The sequence below is a fragment of the Colletotrichum tamarilloi genome, assembly GCF_030869305.1.
Source record: "Colletotrichum tamarilloi strain Tom-12 chromosome Unknown Scaffold_20.1, whole genome shotgun sequence".
Lineage (NCBI taxonomy): Eukaryota > Fungi > Ascomycota > Sordariomycetes > Glomerellales > Glomerellaceae > Colletotrichum > Colletotrichum tamarilloi.
In genome coordinates this window covers 225,388-238,426 of record NW_026849403.1, presented here as the reverse complement: position 1 = coordinate 238,426, position 13,039 = coordinate 225,388, and the positions used below count along the sequence as shown (strand labels likewise).

At 51.5% G+C, this 13,039-nt stretch overlaps 5 protein-coding genes across 5 annotated transcripts; 2 read left to right on the top strand and 3 right to left on the bottom strand.

Annotated features, from left to right (window-relative positions):
* Nucleotides 1-59: 59 nt before the first annotated feature.
* CTAM01_06887 (uncharacterized protein) lies at nt 60-425 on the bottom strand (the record flags this gene model as incomplete). Its single annotated transcript, XM_060522913.1, has 2 exons — nt 60-200; nt 270-425. 2 exons carry the CDS (start codon nt 423-425, stop codon nt 60-62), a joined length of 297 nt encoding a protein of 98 aa, XP_060382415.1.
* Nucleotides 426-2,400: 1,975 nt separating this feature from the next.
* Nucleotides 2,401-3,513, top strand: CTAM01_06886 (C6 zinc finger protein; the record flags this gene model as incomplete). The annotated part of the gene is made up of 1 exon (XM_060522912.1): nt 2,401-3,513. One exon carries the CDS (start codon nt 2,401-2,403, stop codon nt 3,511-3,513), a length of 1,113 nt encoding a protein of 370 aa, XP_060382414.1.
* Nucleotides 3,514-3,910: 397 nt separating this feature from the next.
* On the bottom strand, nt 3,911-5,727 carry CTAM01_06885 (uncharacterized protein; the record flags this gene model as incomplete). Its single annotated transcript, XM_060522911.1, has 2 exons — nt 3,911-4,446; nt 4,545-5,727. 2 exons carry the CDS (start codon nt 5,725-5,727, stop codon nt 3,911-3,913), a joined length of 1,719 nt encoding a protein of 572 aa, XP_060382413.1.
* Nucleotides 5,728-8,173: 2,446 nt separating this feature from the next.
* CTAM01_06884 (ABC transporter) lies at nt 8,174-9,320 on the top strand (the record flags this gene model as incomplete). The annotated part of the gene is made up of 2 exons (XM_060522910.1): nt 8,174-8,772; nt 8,834-9,320. The coding sequence occupies 2 exons, from the start codon at nt 8,174-8,176 to the stop codon at nt 9,318-9,320; spliced, it is 1,086 nt and encodes a 361-aa protein (XP_060382412.1).
* A 198-nt stretch (nt 9,321-9,518) lies between these two features.
* On the bottom strand, nt 9,519-12,958 carry CTAM01_06883 (glycosyl hydrolase family 35; the record flags this gene model as incomplete). Its single annotated transcript, XM_060522909.1, has 8 exons — nt 9,519-10,870; nt 10,919-11,510; nt 11,565-11,633; nt 11,687-11,821; nt 11,869-11,964; nt 12,029-12,061; nt 12,113-12,359; nt 12,423-12,958. The coding sequence occupies 8 exons, from the start codon at nt 12,956-12,958 to the stop codon at nt 9,519-9,521; spliced, it is 3,060 nt and encodes a 1,019-aa protein (XP_060382411.1).
* Nucleotides 12,959-13,039: the final 81 nt, after the last annotated feature.

The following is a 13,039-nucleotide window of genomic DNA, read 5'->3' as shown; positions in this document are numbered from 1 at the left end:
TGACCAACATCAAGTAGATTTCATCTTTAGTCCTTCTATTCCATTACTGTAAATCACGACTAGTTCTTGGGACAAACCTTGTCCACCGCGCTGTTCGCACAAGGAAACGTGTCGGGACAAGTGTTGAAGACGTAGAAACCAGTACCACAGCACGTGCTGATGCCACCGCAGGAGTCCGCAGGGATGTTACATATGCCAGACTATTCATCCGGCCCACGTTAGCATTTGCATTCTCAGGTTTTGATTGTTCCGGTCATTGTAAAACTTACCTCAGAAAAGCGGAAGTCGAACTGCGAGTCGCAGCAGAACCTCGTCTTTCCGATGTCCCCGCCGTCACCTGCTAAGTTTTGGCAGTAGCCCATGGACCTAGCTGCGATAGCTCCAGTCGCGAAGGACGCAGCCGCGAAAACAAGTGTGGCACGCATATTGAGAGAGTTCTATACCGAAAGGATCGTAGATAGTTGGTGGCAAAGTGTGACGAGAAGGACTGCGGTCAATTCACTTTCTCAGGGACTTGAACCTCATGTTTATATCCGTCCAGCAGACTTTATCCCCGTTAATGAGTAACGAATTCAAAATACGAACTATCCCACGGGCACTTAATATGCCTTCGAGTCAGGCAAATCGGTAACGGACAGCTCCGTAGTCCGCCTACTCCGTGCTGTGAACGCGCTGGAAGATCTGCGTTGACGAGAAGAGAGTTTGGGTCAGTGCACTTAGCCAGTCGTGCTTCACTCGGTACGGGTTAATACAAATAAAATTAGCACTATAGGCCTTCACAATAACTTTCTGCTCTTGCCGATCTTTGGAAATATGTTTCTACGGAGTTTTCATACGACTACTTCGGGATTCCTCTGTCTCCCAAACTCCGTATAGTGTGGACGTACGTGGTGTCGGTGTATGTGGTTTTTGGCAAGTCCGGCCTACAAGCCTAGTGCCTTTAGATAGTCAATACAGTACCTTAATTATCTTCGAGTCAATTGATATATCATGAACTTGCGAACGAGTAAATAATTGCTCTTCCTGGCAGAAACGAAGAAACTACCCATGCACAGCATTCCCTGAAGCTTGGGTCCATGCTACAAAACTTGGGGACTAAGGCAACGGGCCTTCCATAAGTGCTTAGCTTTTTGAGGCAATTGTCATTTCGAGTCTTATAACGACTATTCTGGAACTAGTAGTCGGACATCTAGGGAATAAGGCTTGCTTTGGCTTTTATGATGCCGTTATCGCATCCTGTGAACCCACTCTACTTATAATGTCTGATTCTCAAGACAAGAAACATTAGAATTAGTAAGCGAAGAGGTTTCAAGCTTGTGAATGATGACATGATTGGGGGAGTACGTATGGATGATCAGTCACTTGCCGAACTCTGTTGTTGGTAAGACCGTCCTCTAGGTCCCTCATATTTCACTTACCCTGTTACTATTTACAACTTTACTTACCAGAAAAATCGATGATCCGTCCGCTCTCATGTAAATCCCACTGATCGTAAGAGGTTTGACCAGCGGCAATGATGACTTGTTGTAAAACACTTTTAGAACGCGTTCCCCTCACTTTCATTCCCAAACGCAGTCAGCGAATCAGGCATCGTCAAACCTTTCGGGAGTGTGGGATGAGAACGAGAAGTGGGACTCTCAGCTTGGGCCAAGACAAAATCGTGATGGCCCTCGCTCAGTTGGAAACCTGCAAGTTTCAGCCTAGTCTTCGCATATGTGATCGCCTGCGCGCTCTCAGAGTTATGCTCATCTACACTCAATTGAAGCTACGAGATCTCGGTTGAAAGCTTTTTGACTGGAATCTTACCAATTGCAACCTGGCAGGCCGCATCGCACCGCGAGCCTGAGTCGCATACCACGGAGGATGTTGAAGGTGTCGGAAAAGACAGGGGAGGTCAACCCTAAAGCCATCTCAAAGCATCAGCCACAGTATGTTCTCATCTCACCCTCACTATGTCCGATGATCGAACTAAGCTATCATGTAGCAAGTAAGCTTATTCCGCTACATTCTCCAATCCTGCAGTGATTGACATCATGGAGATGCTGTGTCAATGGACAGGCAGCTTGTCGAAGACGCAGTTGTCTCCAGCTTAGGTTGCGTCGGCAACCATCCGCGATCCCGCCGCCAGTCAACTGGGACATCTCAGGAACACCAACAGAAAGGGCCATGTTCCATCATGTACGCAAATGCACAGTTGCGGGCTTCGGGGCTATCTCTTTTCTAGAGAAGCTATGGCACAGTTACATCATCCCACTAGGATACTATTCCGACTCAGTTAAACACGGCCTGATAGCGTTGGGATGTGCACATCGAGGCTTCATAAGCGACTACAGAGAAGAAGACCAGGCTGCGGGCGCGCAAACATACGATGTGCTAGCAACCCAACAATTCTCTAAGGCCATGAAGTTCACGACTCAGGATATGGAAAGGCTTTCGTCTACCACTATCAGGACATCGCTCGTTTCTTGTTTGATATTCATCTGCTTTGAAATCATGCAGGGAAGTTACGACAAAGCTCTGCAACACCTTAGATCCGGCTCTAGCATCATGGTTGCCCTGTCCAAAGCGGCAACGGATGCTCAGGCAGGATTACCTCTTTCAGTGCACCAGAGATGCCTGGCTGAGACTGTCAAGGACTATTATGATCAGTTATGCGATCTTGCTGACATGTTCACCTGCTTGGGCTGCGATGCTGCCTACTTACTGGAAGAAGGCGAAGTCATTCCGGACCTGTCTTATTTCTTCCGGGGCAATAGCAACAAAGATGCTTCCAAGCCGTACTCCTCGACCACCGAGGCTCGGTACGATCTCCACCTTGTAGACCAAGCTTTTGGGAAGGCTTTACGTTACAATGTCCGAGGTAGCATTCCGATGAATCCGATATCTTGGACCTCATTCTTGGATTTGCCAGAGAGCATGTCACCACTAAGAGATGACGACCTGCGGCTCGGGGAATGGCTTGCAGCTCGCCATCTCTTTGATGTTTTTAGTAGTCGGCTTGCAACTTATACTGAGCATCTCAAGTCAAGCTCATCAACAACCAGGCAGCAGTTATGGGAGGCGCGGCTAATGTCAGTCATGCAAAAGGACTGGTCGGTCATCATCAAATGCATGGAGGCCCCGAGCTCACAGCCTCTGGATCGACAATTTTTCCAGGATCTTTTAGAAGATGCTGAATCGCTCATATATGCCGAGGCCGAGCCGATGCAGTATCCGGTCTTTACCCTGGGTGCGGATGTGATCCCGCGAATGAGCCTCATTGCCGGGTTCTCTGGTGAGCTGGACCTGCAGCAAAGGGCCATTTCGCTGCTGTATGCCATGCGAAGGAAAGAAGGTATGTGGGATAGTCGGGAGATTGCCAGTTTGCTAGAGTCTATCTTGTTGGCTAGGGAAAGCAGCATCTGGAACATGGAGTATGAGAGGATCTCTCTTCCGCGAATAGCAGGGATGCTGTTATCGCTGAAGCTGTATGATGGTAGCAGTTCGTTACCTCTGGCTACGCTGGTAGACTAATGCTCTAATTCACTGAGACACAATGGTTGTCTTTGTAACGTGGAAGAGCAGCCTGAAACTTTTCGCGAAATTTGCAGATAGCAGAGAACGCTCACTGCTATATATAGCATGACCTTGTTTTGCCTGTGTAAACCTATTGAAGCTCAAATGTAGCTTAGTAGCGGCAATAAGGCTAATCTGGCTTCCCGTGCCTCACATTCCCGCGTGTAGCCACCCTTATCCATCAGTGCTGCACGCAGAATTGGTAGGGAACGAGATGGGAACGAAAGGAATATGATTACTGCAGAGCACATCATGACATGCTATAGCTCTCTCCACTAGATTGCTGTTAGAACGGTGACTCCCAGGTTCTCCCCGTCCTCTTCTCTAACTCCCACACACTACGAGAGTGTTATCCCTACTCCCACCACGCTGCGTCCGTCTCCCTGAAAGTGTTGCTTCCACAATGCACCTCGCCAAAGGTGTGGTGATGCGACATGAAATCGTCCACAAACCCGACCTCCATGCCAGCCTTTGCATATACCTCCCGGATGGCAAACTCCAAAATGTCTCGTCCCTCAACCACGGGGCCCCAAGTCTTGGGACTCACGTAGTAGTTGCCCAACACGACGCCATTGATAGCCGCCGGGCTGAAGCTCACTAACAAATACTCGCCCTCCATTACCGTTTCAGTTAACGAGGAGAGCGAAGACACCTTGGGAGCCTTGAAAAGCGAGGGGATGCGAATCACATGATCCCGAAGGATAGGTATCTCAGCGAGCAGGATTCCCAGATTACCATCAATATGTCTCTGCGCATAAGCGTTGACCTCGGGAAATGTCTCGTTTGCAAGAAGCTCATCGACTGTCATGTCCAGCTCCTCTTTCGTGATAGAAAAGGAGCCTTCAACAGACCCATTGAAAGAAATCGCCCGCACACCACCCTGCGCCGCTGCTGAGGTGTTTCTGAGCAAGTCGAGGGCGGAAGTGTTGTCAGCGATACCAATCGTGAAGCCAAGTCCCGTCTCGTTGGAAGGTAGAAACTGGACGAACTCATCAACGTGACCGATGAGTAGCCATCCAGACTCAAGGAAAGAGGGTTCTGAAGCTCTTGGCCTTCCAAGCAGGCAATCGTGGCTTCTGCTGGCATCTTGTCATAATAATTGCCATAAATAATCCGGCCGGCAGGATATTTGACTCCACTCTTGGACGTGTAAGGTGGGATCGTTTCGAGGTTGCCGTATGCGTTGATTTCTCGGGCGCCATAGCCGCCGCGTCCCCCCTCAGGCTGGGAACCACCAACGCCTTTCCCGCGGAGCTGCTCAAAGACGTGTCTTCCAGCAGTACGAACTGACTGTGCCGACCTCAACATAATTCTGAGCGAGATCGGTTGGCCGTTAGGTCTAGGCATGCTAGCATATGCTGGTTCAACAAAATCCTGGGCCCAAATATCGTCACTCTGATTGAACAGATATAATGGCTCCTTTATCCCTGCCGCCTTCCGCGCTTCATCAAGTCGGCTGAGAAAACCGAGCTGTACAGGTTCAGACTCGTTTGTCGCAGTACTGACAAAGGCGCTGACACGTTGGAGATGGTGATGGGTCAGAACTGGAGCCACCTTGAGCTCAACGACGTCGAATATGACAGTGCCATTGGCGTGGACATCCAAATGCACCCTTACTTTGCCGTCCCATTTTGCAAAATCCTTCACAAACTCACGCCCGTCAATCCCGAGAGTGATACCGGCTTGGACATGGCTTGCATTGAAGGTAAATTCAGGATCCACAAAGCTCCAAGAGGCAGTCTCGGCGGGGTTGGCGGACGAATCATTCACGTAAAAGAGACGAACCCTTTCAGATGCGGCGTCAGGCGTGGCGGAGATGTGGGCAATAGTGTCGTCTGAAACTTCCAATGGGATCGATTTCAGGGGAGCAACCAGGCTTGGCTCAAGGAGTGGGTGGCCAGAAGCATCGTGACAAGATGCTAGCTCGTGATTACTGAGAGGGTTGCCCTGGAGATCCTGATTAGGACAGCGTTTGAGAGAGTCGCCGACGTTTGGTAGGAAGATGGCGCCGCGAGAAGGGGGCCAGAATGCTCTGTCCGTGGCATCGCTGTCATCCACGATACCGTCACGGTTGGTATCTGCGAGAATCATAGGCTTATGCTGCTGGCCATGAACTGCTCCGAATTGCAGCGTGACCAAGACAATGGCCACAGCCTTGGCTGATAGATACATCTCAAGATAAGTCTGCTTAGGGGAATAGTCGAAGAGCTCATGTAAGAAGACGCCGCCGGTTGTGTCATTCCATACACTATCTAGTTGGGTTGTATGATGACTATTTATATCAAAGAAGGACACGCTCAAAATGAGTGCGATCATCGAAAAGCATTCGATGGTAATTCCAGCCTTCCTCTCAAGAGTTTCCCTTCAAGATACCGGCATCCAGTATTGAGACCGTAGATAGTAGCAATCACGGTTAAGAAAATCATTTCCACCAATGCGTCGCTATGCCGTATTAGGAAAAAATTGTACATGAGATGCGCTCACGATATATAAAGGTCGGTGTTACTATCTTACGAAGCAACATTGACTAACACATGCAACTGGGGCCGGGGGCCGTGATCACCGGCTCGGATCCAAGGCCCAAAGGACCATAAACCCTCCCCTATGCTGGCGGAGCGTACGTTATGGCATCCACTGCTGCCCCGTTGCCGGTTACACTATACTTGTTGAATTTGCCGAAAGTTTGGCCATGTCCGTAACTGCAACTCTTACCTCTCAAATAGTTTGTTGCCAAAATAAATTGCCCCGACTTCGAGCCTAATCTCAGGAGAAATTGAACCCTTCCCTTGCATCACACATCAACTGCAGCGGAATAATCGGAACCCGAATACGTATGGAGAATGCGTCAGGTGCCTAGCTCGGTACGTTTTCTTCTGCTATGAATCTCTTGATCTCAACTAGCTACCCAATAGGTGTACCATGAATGAACGTAAGAAAGTAACAGTAGATGTTATGGAAGACAAGAAAACATTGCCCTCATAGACGTAAAGATACATTGATGCCATAGCCGAGGCGGCATGTTTTTACTGCTGCACTTCTTAAAGCATTCGTTATGTTTGTAGCTGTCCTCAATTATCTGATGAACACGCAGCGACCAACAAAGAATAGGCTTGAGCAACAAAGTCGTAGGCAACGGCTATGTTGCGATAGAAGATCAAGTTGCCCAGAAGAGGTCACGGAAGACGCGCGCGTTGCTGATTGTTGACGGACCAAATGTTAACTTTGGATCCTCAACCCCATGCATTCCTCGATCCCGATACTCTACCTAACAATACAGGCTCAGCCTTCTTCTATCACTTTCGAGCATCCAACGTCCCCAATTTTGCGTTGCCGCCCTACTGTGCTTATTTCCGGGATCGACACGTTCTGCCCTTGAGCAATGCCATCCCAACTGTCAGATGTGCCGCCACAGCTCCCGGCGTGGGGTTGCTCATCGAGCTTTCTTACTTGACCTTCCTGAACCTTCATCGTATGACGCAAATATATGTCTACAAACCATTGCTGTTCAGCATTTTCGTTCTTTTAACTTTACAGCGATGATAGGAGACACCGGAGACGTACGTTGAGCATTCTCCGCTTAGCACATATGCGTGGGGTAGATTGATACAGTAACAGTCTGGCCAGGCTAATTGAGCCACGATTTGAGATACCGGACGAGAAGTTTGGGAATTCTAGCATGTTTCGACAGTTACCATGTAGCCGAGCTGCCATGAGGTGGCTGGGGTGTTCGCCGCCAAGCCTTCCGTCTACCTCAAGCACAGTCAACACATTACGACTGTTTTGCTTCACCGTAACCGTACATATTGTAAGTCCGATGTTGGAATCGGTTTCCGTGAGAAAGGTGCTATGCATTCGGCCGAGCCGACCGAGAGGTTCAGCGTCCGGTAGATATCATAGCCGTTACCAAACCTTGTTGTAACGACTTGCTCAGTAAGCCGCCTCACAATGTAAGAATGTAGCGAGCATCGTCCTTGGGGAATTAGCCTGTTTGAGAATGAATAAACCCTCTCATTGGCCGACGGTATACTAGTCGTGATTAGAGACGCCCGATGACTATGTCAACGGAGGCAGTGCTCAAGGGGCTTGTAAACTCTGATTTACGGCGACTTGTTACCGTTTTCGGGTTCTATGCAACTGTTCCCAACCTGAGTCAAGACCCGCGCGCCGTTACAGTTGTGAGGGACCAGATGTAGGTAGTCTAGTGATTAAGCTTAATTAATCGGATGATCTACTACAGGCGTAGTTGTTTATGCTACAGTCGATTTCCGGCCATAAGCTTATAACCGTTATTAGTGTCAGCAACTTTATCCGAGTAGTCGAGTAGCCTCTAGCCGATCATGGAAACGTAGAGGAACAAAGTCGACGTCGACCTTGTCAATGGCCTGATGAGATCCAAGGACGAACGGCAGCTTCACTAAATTTACATTCGCCAAGCCATAGCCTTCGTGTGCTAAGCTCGACCATTACGCGTTCGCCAAGTACTCAGCCTTTAGTCCATCATGTGTATTGATAACGATCATCGTCTCGTGAGTATAAGTTTACTGACATCGGACGAACATCAAGTCACAATGCACCATCTCATCAACTGCTTTCACATCAATCACCCCTTCATTTCAAGATGCGTCTTTCACTCCCTTTGCTGTGTGCTCTCCTGGCCCAGCAAGTCTCCGCGGCTGACATCTCTCTCGGCTTCAACACCCCACAAGTCAACGAGAACCGCACCATCGACGAAATCTACCAAGCCGCCCTAGCTGAAGGCGGCATCGTAACATGCTGGCACGGCGGCGACGAAGTCACCCAACAAGACGGCCTCAAGCGTGCCTTCGAGACCCGGTTCCCGGGCATGACGCTCAACATCACGGTCAACCGCTCCAAGTACCACAGCGTCAACGTCGACAGACAGCTCGCCTCGGGCAGGCCGCTCGAGGTGGACACCATCATCCTCCAGGCCCTGCAGGACTACCCCCGTTGGGAGCAGCAGGGATCGCTCCTGCATTATGCTCCGAATAACTATCTCAAGGTGCTGGCGCCGTTTCGTCATGTGCGCGCGGCGTACTACGGCTTTGCGATGAATGCATGGTCGACTGTCTGGAACACGCAGAAGCTTGCGAACCCGCCGCGGGAGTGGCCGGATTTCTTGAAGCCCGAGTATAGGGGCAAGATTGTCCTGACGCACCCCAGTGACGACGATGCCATTGCGTACATCTTTGACCTCGTGTAAGATACTCTCAGACGCTCCTTTTCTTCGAAATGGCAGAGTGCTCACTTCTTCTTCCAGAATGCACCAGTATGGTCCCGAGTGGTTCGACGGCCTCCTCGCCAACGAGCCCCGCTGGGTCCGCGGCACGGGATCGCCCCTGGCTGTCCTGCGCCAGCCCAACAGCACACAGTCCGTCACGTTCACCGCCAGCATCGGTCTTCGGTCCTCGGGCAGCCTCAACGCCTCGTTCCCGACGGAGGGGCTCTTTGTCAGCTGGCCGAGGTCTGTCGCTATCTTCAAAGACGCGCCGCACCCCGAGGCTTCGAAGCTGTTTGCCAACTTCCTCCTCGATGATGGGTTCCAGCGCAATTCTTCTCAGTGGAGTGCTCGGAAGGATATCACGGCGCCTGGCGGCTACCCCGGGATCCTCGACATGGATACAACCAACTCTGCCGAGTATCTCCGATTCATGTCGGATCGTGGTAGGGTGGAGGCTCTGAGGATGATGTTTGAGGATAAGATTGGGATGCCGCAGGGACCTAGTCCTCTCGTTGATGACCTCTAAGACGCCAGATGACCGAGAGTGTATTTTCTTTCGTCTTGTATCGAATAGACAGAAATACAGTTCCTGCCGAGAACGCCTACGCACTCTCACGATCATAATAAAAATAGAAGCTTGATCTGCAAACACCTTGATTGCTTGAACCACAGGGCTGTATGTACTACGAATGTACAAGAAAGAAAAAGTGTCCACCAAATAGTCCTAATATGCACCCGCTCGCTGACTCCAAGCCGGCGCCTCAAAAACCTTAACCTCTTCGCGACCGGTCGTCACCACCTCGCCGACATCGAGTCGGAAGTTCTGCACGCGAGCTCCAACGTTGCCGAGTGCCCAGACGGCTAGACCAATGTAGTTGGTCCCCTGGTACCGGAGTATGCCCTCGGGCACGGGGAACCTGGTCTGCGGACCAATATTGCTCACGTACCGCCCGTACTGGAACCCGTTCACGTACAGAATGGCGCGGTACGCACCCGTTCCGTTTGACGCTGCGATGTCGTCAAAGACGAAGGAGAGGGGCACGTCGAGGTCCGTAGCGGGGATTTGCAGATCCAGTTTCGCGGCGTAGAATGCCACACCGGGCACATCTGTCCCTTCGAATGGCGAGCGTTGTGTGTTGAGCGCCGATTCGGGTGGAGACGGGAGGTGATAGCCCTGGCGCTCAATAAAGAGCCCGCCCTCATTCAACGGGCCGCGAGCCCTATCGGCGTAGCCCTCGCCGCCGAGATTCCCCGTAATTTTCCACGTCGTGACGTTCGTTTGGGCGCCAGATGGGGACGTGATGCTGTAGTCCATGATCCCGCGCGGGGTTTTCATCACGTCCGCAGGGATGACAAAGTTCTCCTCCAGGCCAGTAGTGTCGACGAGGACGGTCAGAACATACGTTGCGCCCGCGGTGAGGTTGGCCAGGGTGTAATTGGAGGCATTATCGCCCGCGGCGTCAGGTCCGTTGGCGAAGGAGCCGATAAAGGTGTCGTTGAGCCAGACGGAGCTCGCAAAGGCGGAGCCGCCCTGGGTTGTGATGTCAAGCTTGTCTTCTGTGCCAGTTGAGGTGAAGTAGCCCCGGAAGACGAGCGTGCCGGCGTGGAAGCCGTAGTCTGAGGCGAAGAGGGAGACGGGGGTTGTGAGGTTGGCGATTGTGTTGTTTGTGGTTTTGTGGTCGGCGAGAGGCCACGCGGAGTCATCGTAGCCTGCGCGAATCTCAGGGAGAGAGTCGATGAAGGTCCAGTTGAGTGATTTGAGGTCCGGTACGGTGGGTGCGGCACCCGCGAAGGCTGGATTCGCGATCCAGTTGGTTAGATTGTTCGTTGTGTGGTCCAGTTGCTTGCCGTTGACTTCCAGCTTGGTGAATTCCGGCTCGACGCCAATGATCTCTATCTCAGTGGTACGGTTGAAGTCCGCCTGGACTCTAAGAGTGCCATCCTGTATCGAGATCGATCTTACCAAGTACCCGCCATTGACGATGAGAGAGTCTGGATTCATAATGGACGTGCCGTACGCCGGTTGGCTTCCGCTGGGCTTATCTGGCACCCAGTAGTTGTATGCCGAGTTGCGGTCTTCTCTGTGTTAGTCGCAAGGTGGTGCAAAGTAGCTGGTGTACTTACCCAAAATGTATATGACCAGGTTGTCAACCTTCACTACCCGTCGAGTGCTTGATGTTTCCCATGCCAAAAGCAGAGTGTTGTTCACATAATTGTGATCAACGCTGGTGCCCTCAACGAGGACAGGCGTCGTGGTCGATTTGATCGCTATCTCGTGCGTCTCGCCAGGTCCACTGTAAACGACAAGAACCGTCTGGTTCTTGTACTGTTTCCAGGTAAAGATCTCCGCTGTCGAATACAACAGAGTCGTGTTCCCAACCGGGTAATCCGTGACAACGATCTTCGAGTCACGGCGGGTAAGTTGCAGCAGATCGCGGGACTGCGGGATCGTGATGGTTCCTTGCGACGTGGGCAGACGAAGCGTGTAATCGGTCGTTGCAAGACTGTTGTAGTTGCTGTGCCGGACCACGAAGAACGAGCCGTTTCCGTTACCTAGCAGAGGTGTTACCGTGATGTCTGGAGTTGCGCTGTATACACCGACGGTCAAGTTTCCGGGCGTTGCAGTCAGGTATGCGGGCGAAACTTTTAAGAACTGTGCCTCAAGCTTCAGCTCAGAGTACTTTTCCCTCGAGACAGTTCTCTCTTCCGTGATTGCCTTGAAAAGCGTCAGTGAGTCTAACAGAAACAGATCAATCTGCCTTATACTCACGGAGCCGTAATCGTACGATGTGTATCCTCCCGGATGCCCCAAGTTACCCCAATTGGTGCCTCCGAATATCTAGTTTTTCGTCAGTCTCGGTCTCTCATTCCCCCTACCTCGAAGTAACTTACCATATAAATATTATATATAGTGACACCAGCTCCAAAGTTGTTCTTGTAAAATACGCGCTCAAACTCGTGATTAACCAACGCCGCACACTTTTCGAACCCAGGCCCAGCGTAGGGGTCAAAGGAACCTCCTTGAAACTGCAACGAGTAAGCTAACGTCTCTCTATTGCTCCTTGCAGGCCTACCTCTGGAATCGTGAAAGGCGTGCTTGGGCTTGTTTGCAAGTGTAGTGCGTGGTAGGTGGTTGGTAGAGCGTTATCCGGCCACGTATTCGGGTTTGCCTACACCTCGGCGGTCAGTTCCATTTGCTAGACTTTTGAGGAAGGGTTTCAGGATGCTACGCACACAGTTAAATCCAAGCGGGTACGCATCAAAGCCCTTTAGAACGTATTAGTCTTAAGTCTCTGTGACAACTTCAGAGTGACTTACATAAATATCAACGGCGCCTACACCCGTTCCCGGTGCATTGTGGCCCGCTGCTTTGGCGTCGTTGCTGATAAGGGGAACGACAATCCCAGCTTTGCGAGCCTGGTCGATGACATACTGGAAGTACGGCCCATCGGCACTACTGCCGTTTTCGAAGTTGGTGTACTCGTTCTCTGGCTGGAAGAGTATGACTGGGCCACCGTTGGTGATTTGGGCCTTGGCGATGATGCCGCAAATATTTGCCATGTAGCTGGTTACCATCATCAGTTACTGATTTTACCAACGGACTCCTTCAAGTTACAAAAGGACTTACTTGTCCGTAGCAGAAAGGAACTCGGGGTCCGAAGTCCTCAGCTTCGCCTTTAACCTCGCCAACCAACCCGGAAACCCACCGCCAGAGGCCTCTGCGTTGATATACGGGCCGGGCCTCGCAATGAGGTAGATGCCCGCCTTGGTCGCGGCGTCGAAAAAGGGCTGGAGATCAAACACGCCCTCGGCGGTGAAGTCACCGGCCTTGCCCTCGAGCAGCGCCCAGTCGACGTAGAAGGAGACCGTGTTGAGGCCAAGGGCTTTCACCTTTTGGAAGACGTCGAGGTACAGCGACGGGACGGGCAGGCGGAAAGGGTGGATCTCGCCCGAGAAGATCATAACCCGCTCGCCGCGGACGAAGAGCGAGCGCTCGTCCCATGCCACGATGTCCTGGAGCTGGTCTCTCTTTTCGTCCAGGACTCTTATTACGGGAGCGAGGGCGAGAGACGAACGAACTCCTGCGTCGAGGCTGCTCGCCACGGATGCGGCGGAGCATAGCCCGAGGCCTAGCGAGGCGATGGAGAATAGAGACGGCCTCATGTTTGACAGGTTACCCGGGTGGCGGCTGTCAAATGGGGGAGAGAAGGGTGAAAGGACGGGACTAAGAGATCACCCGGGTGC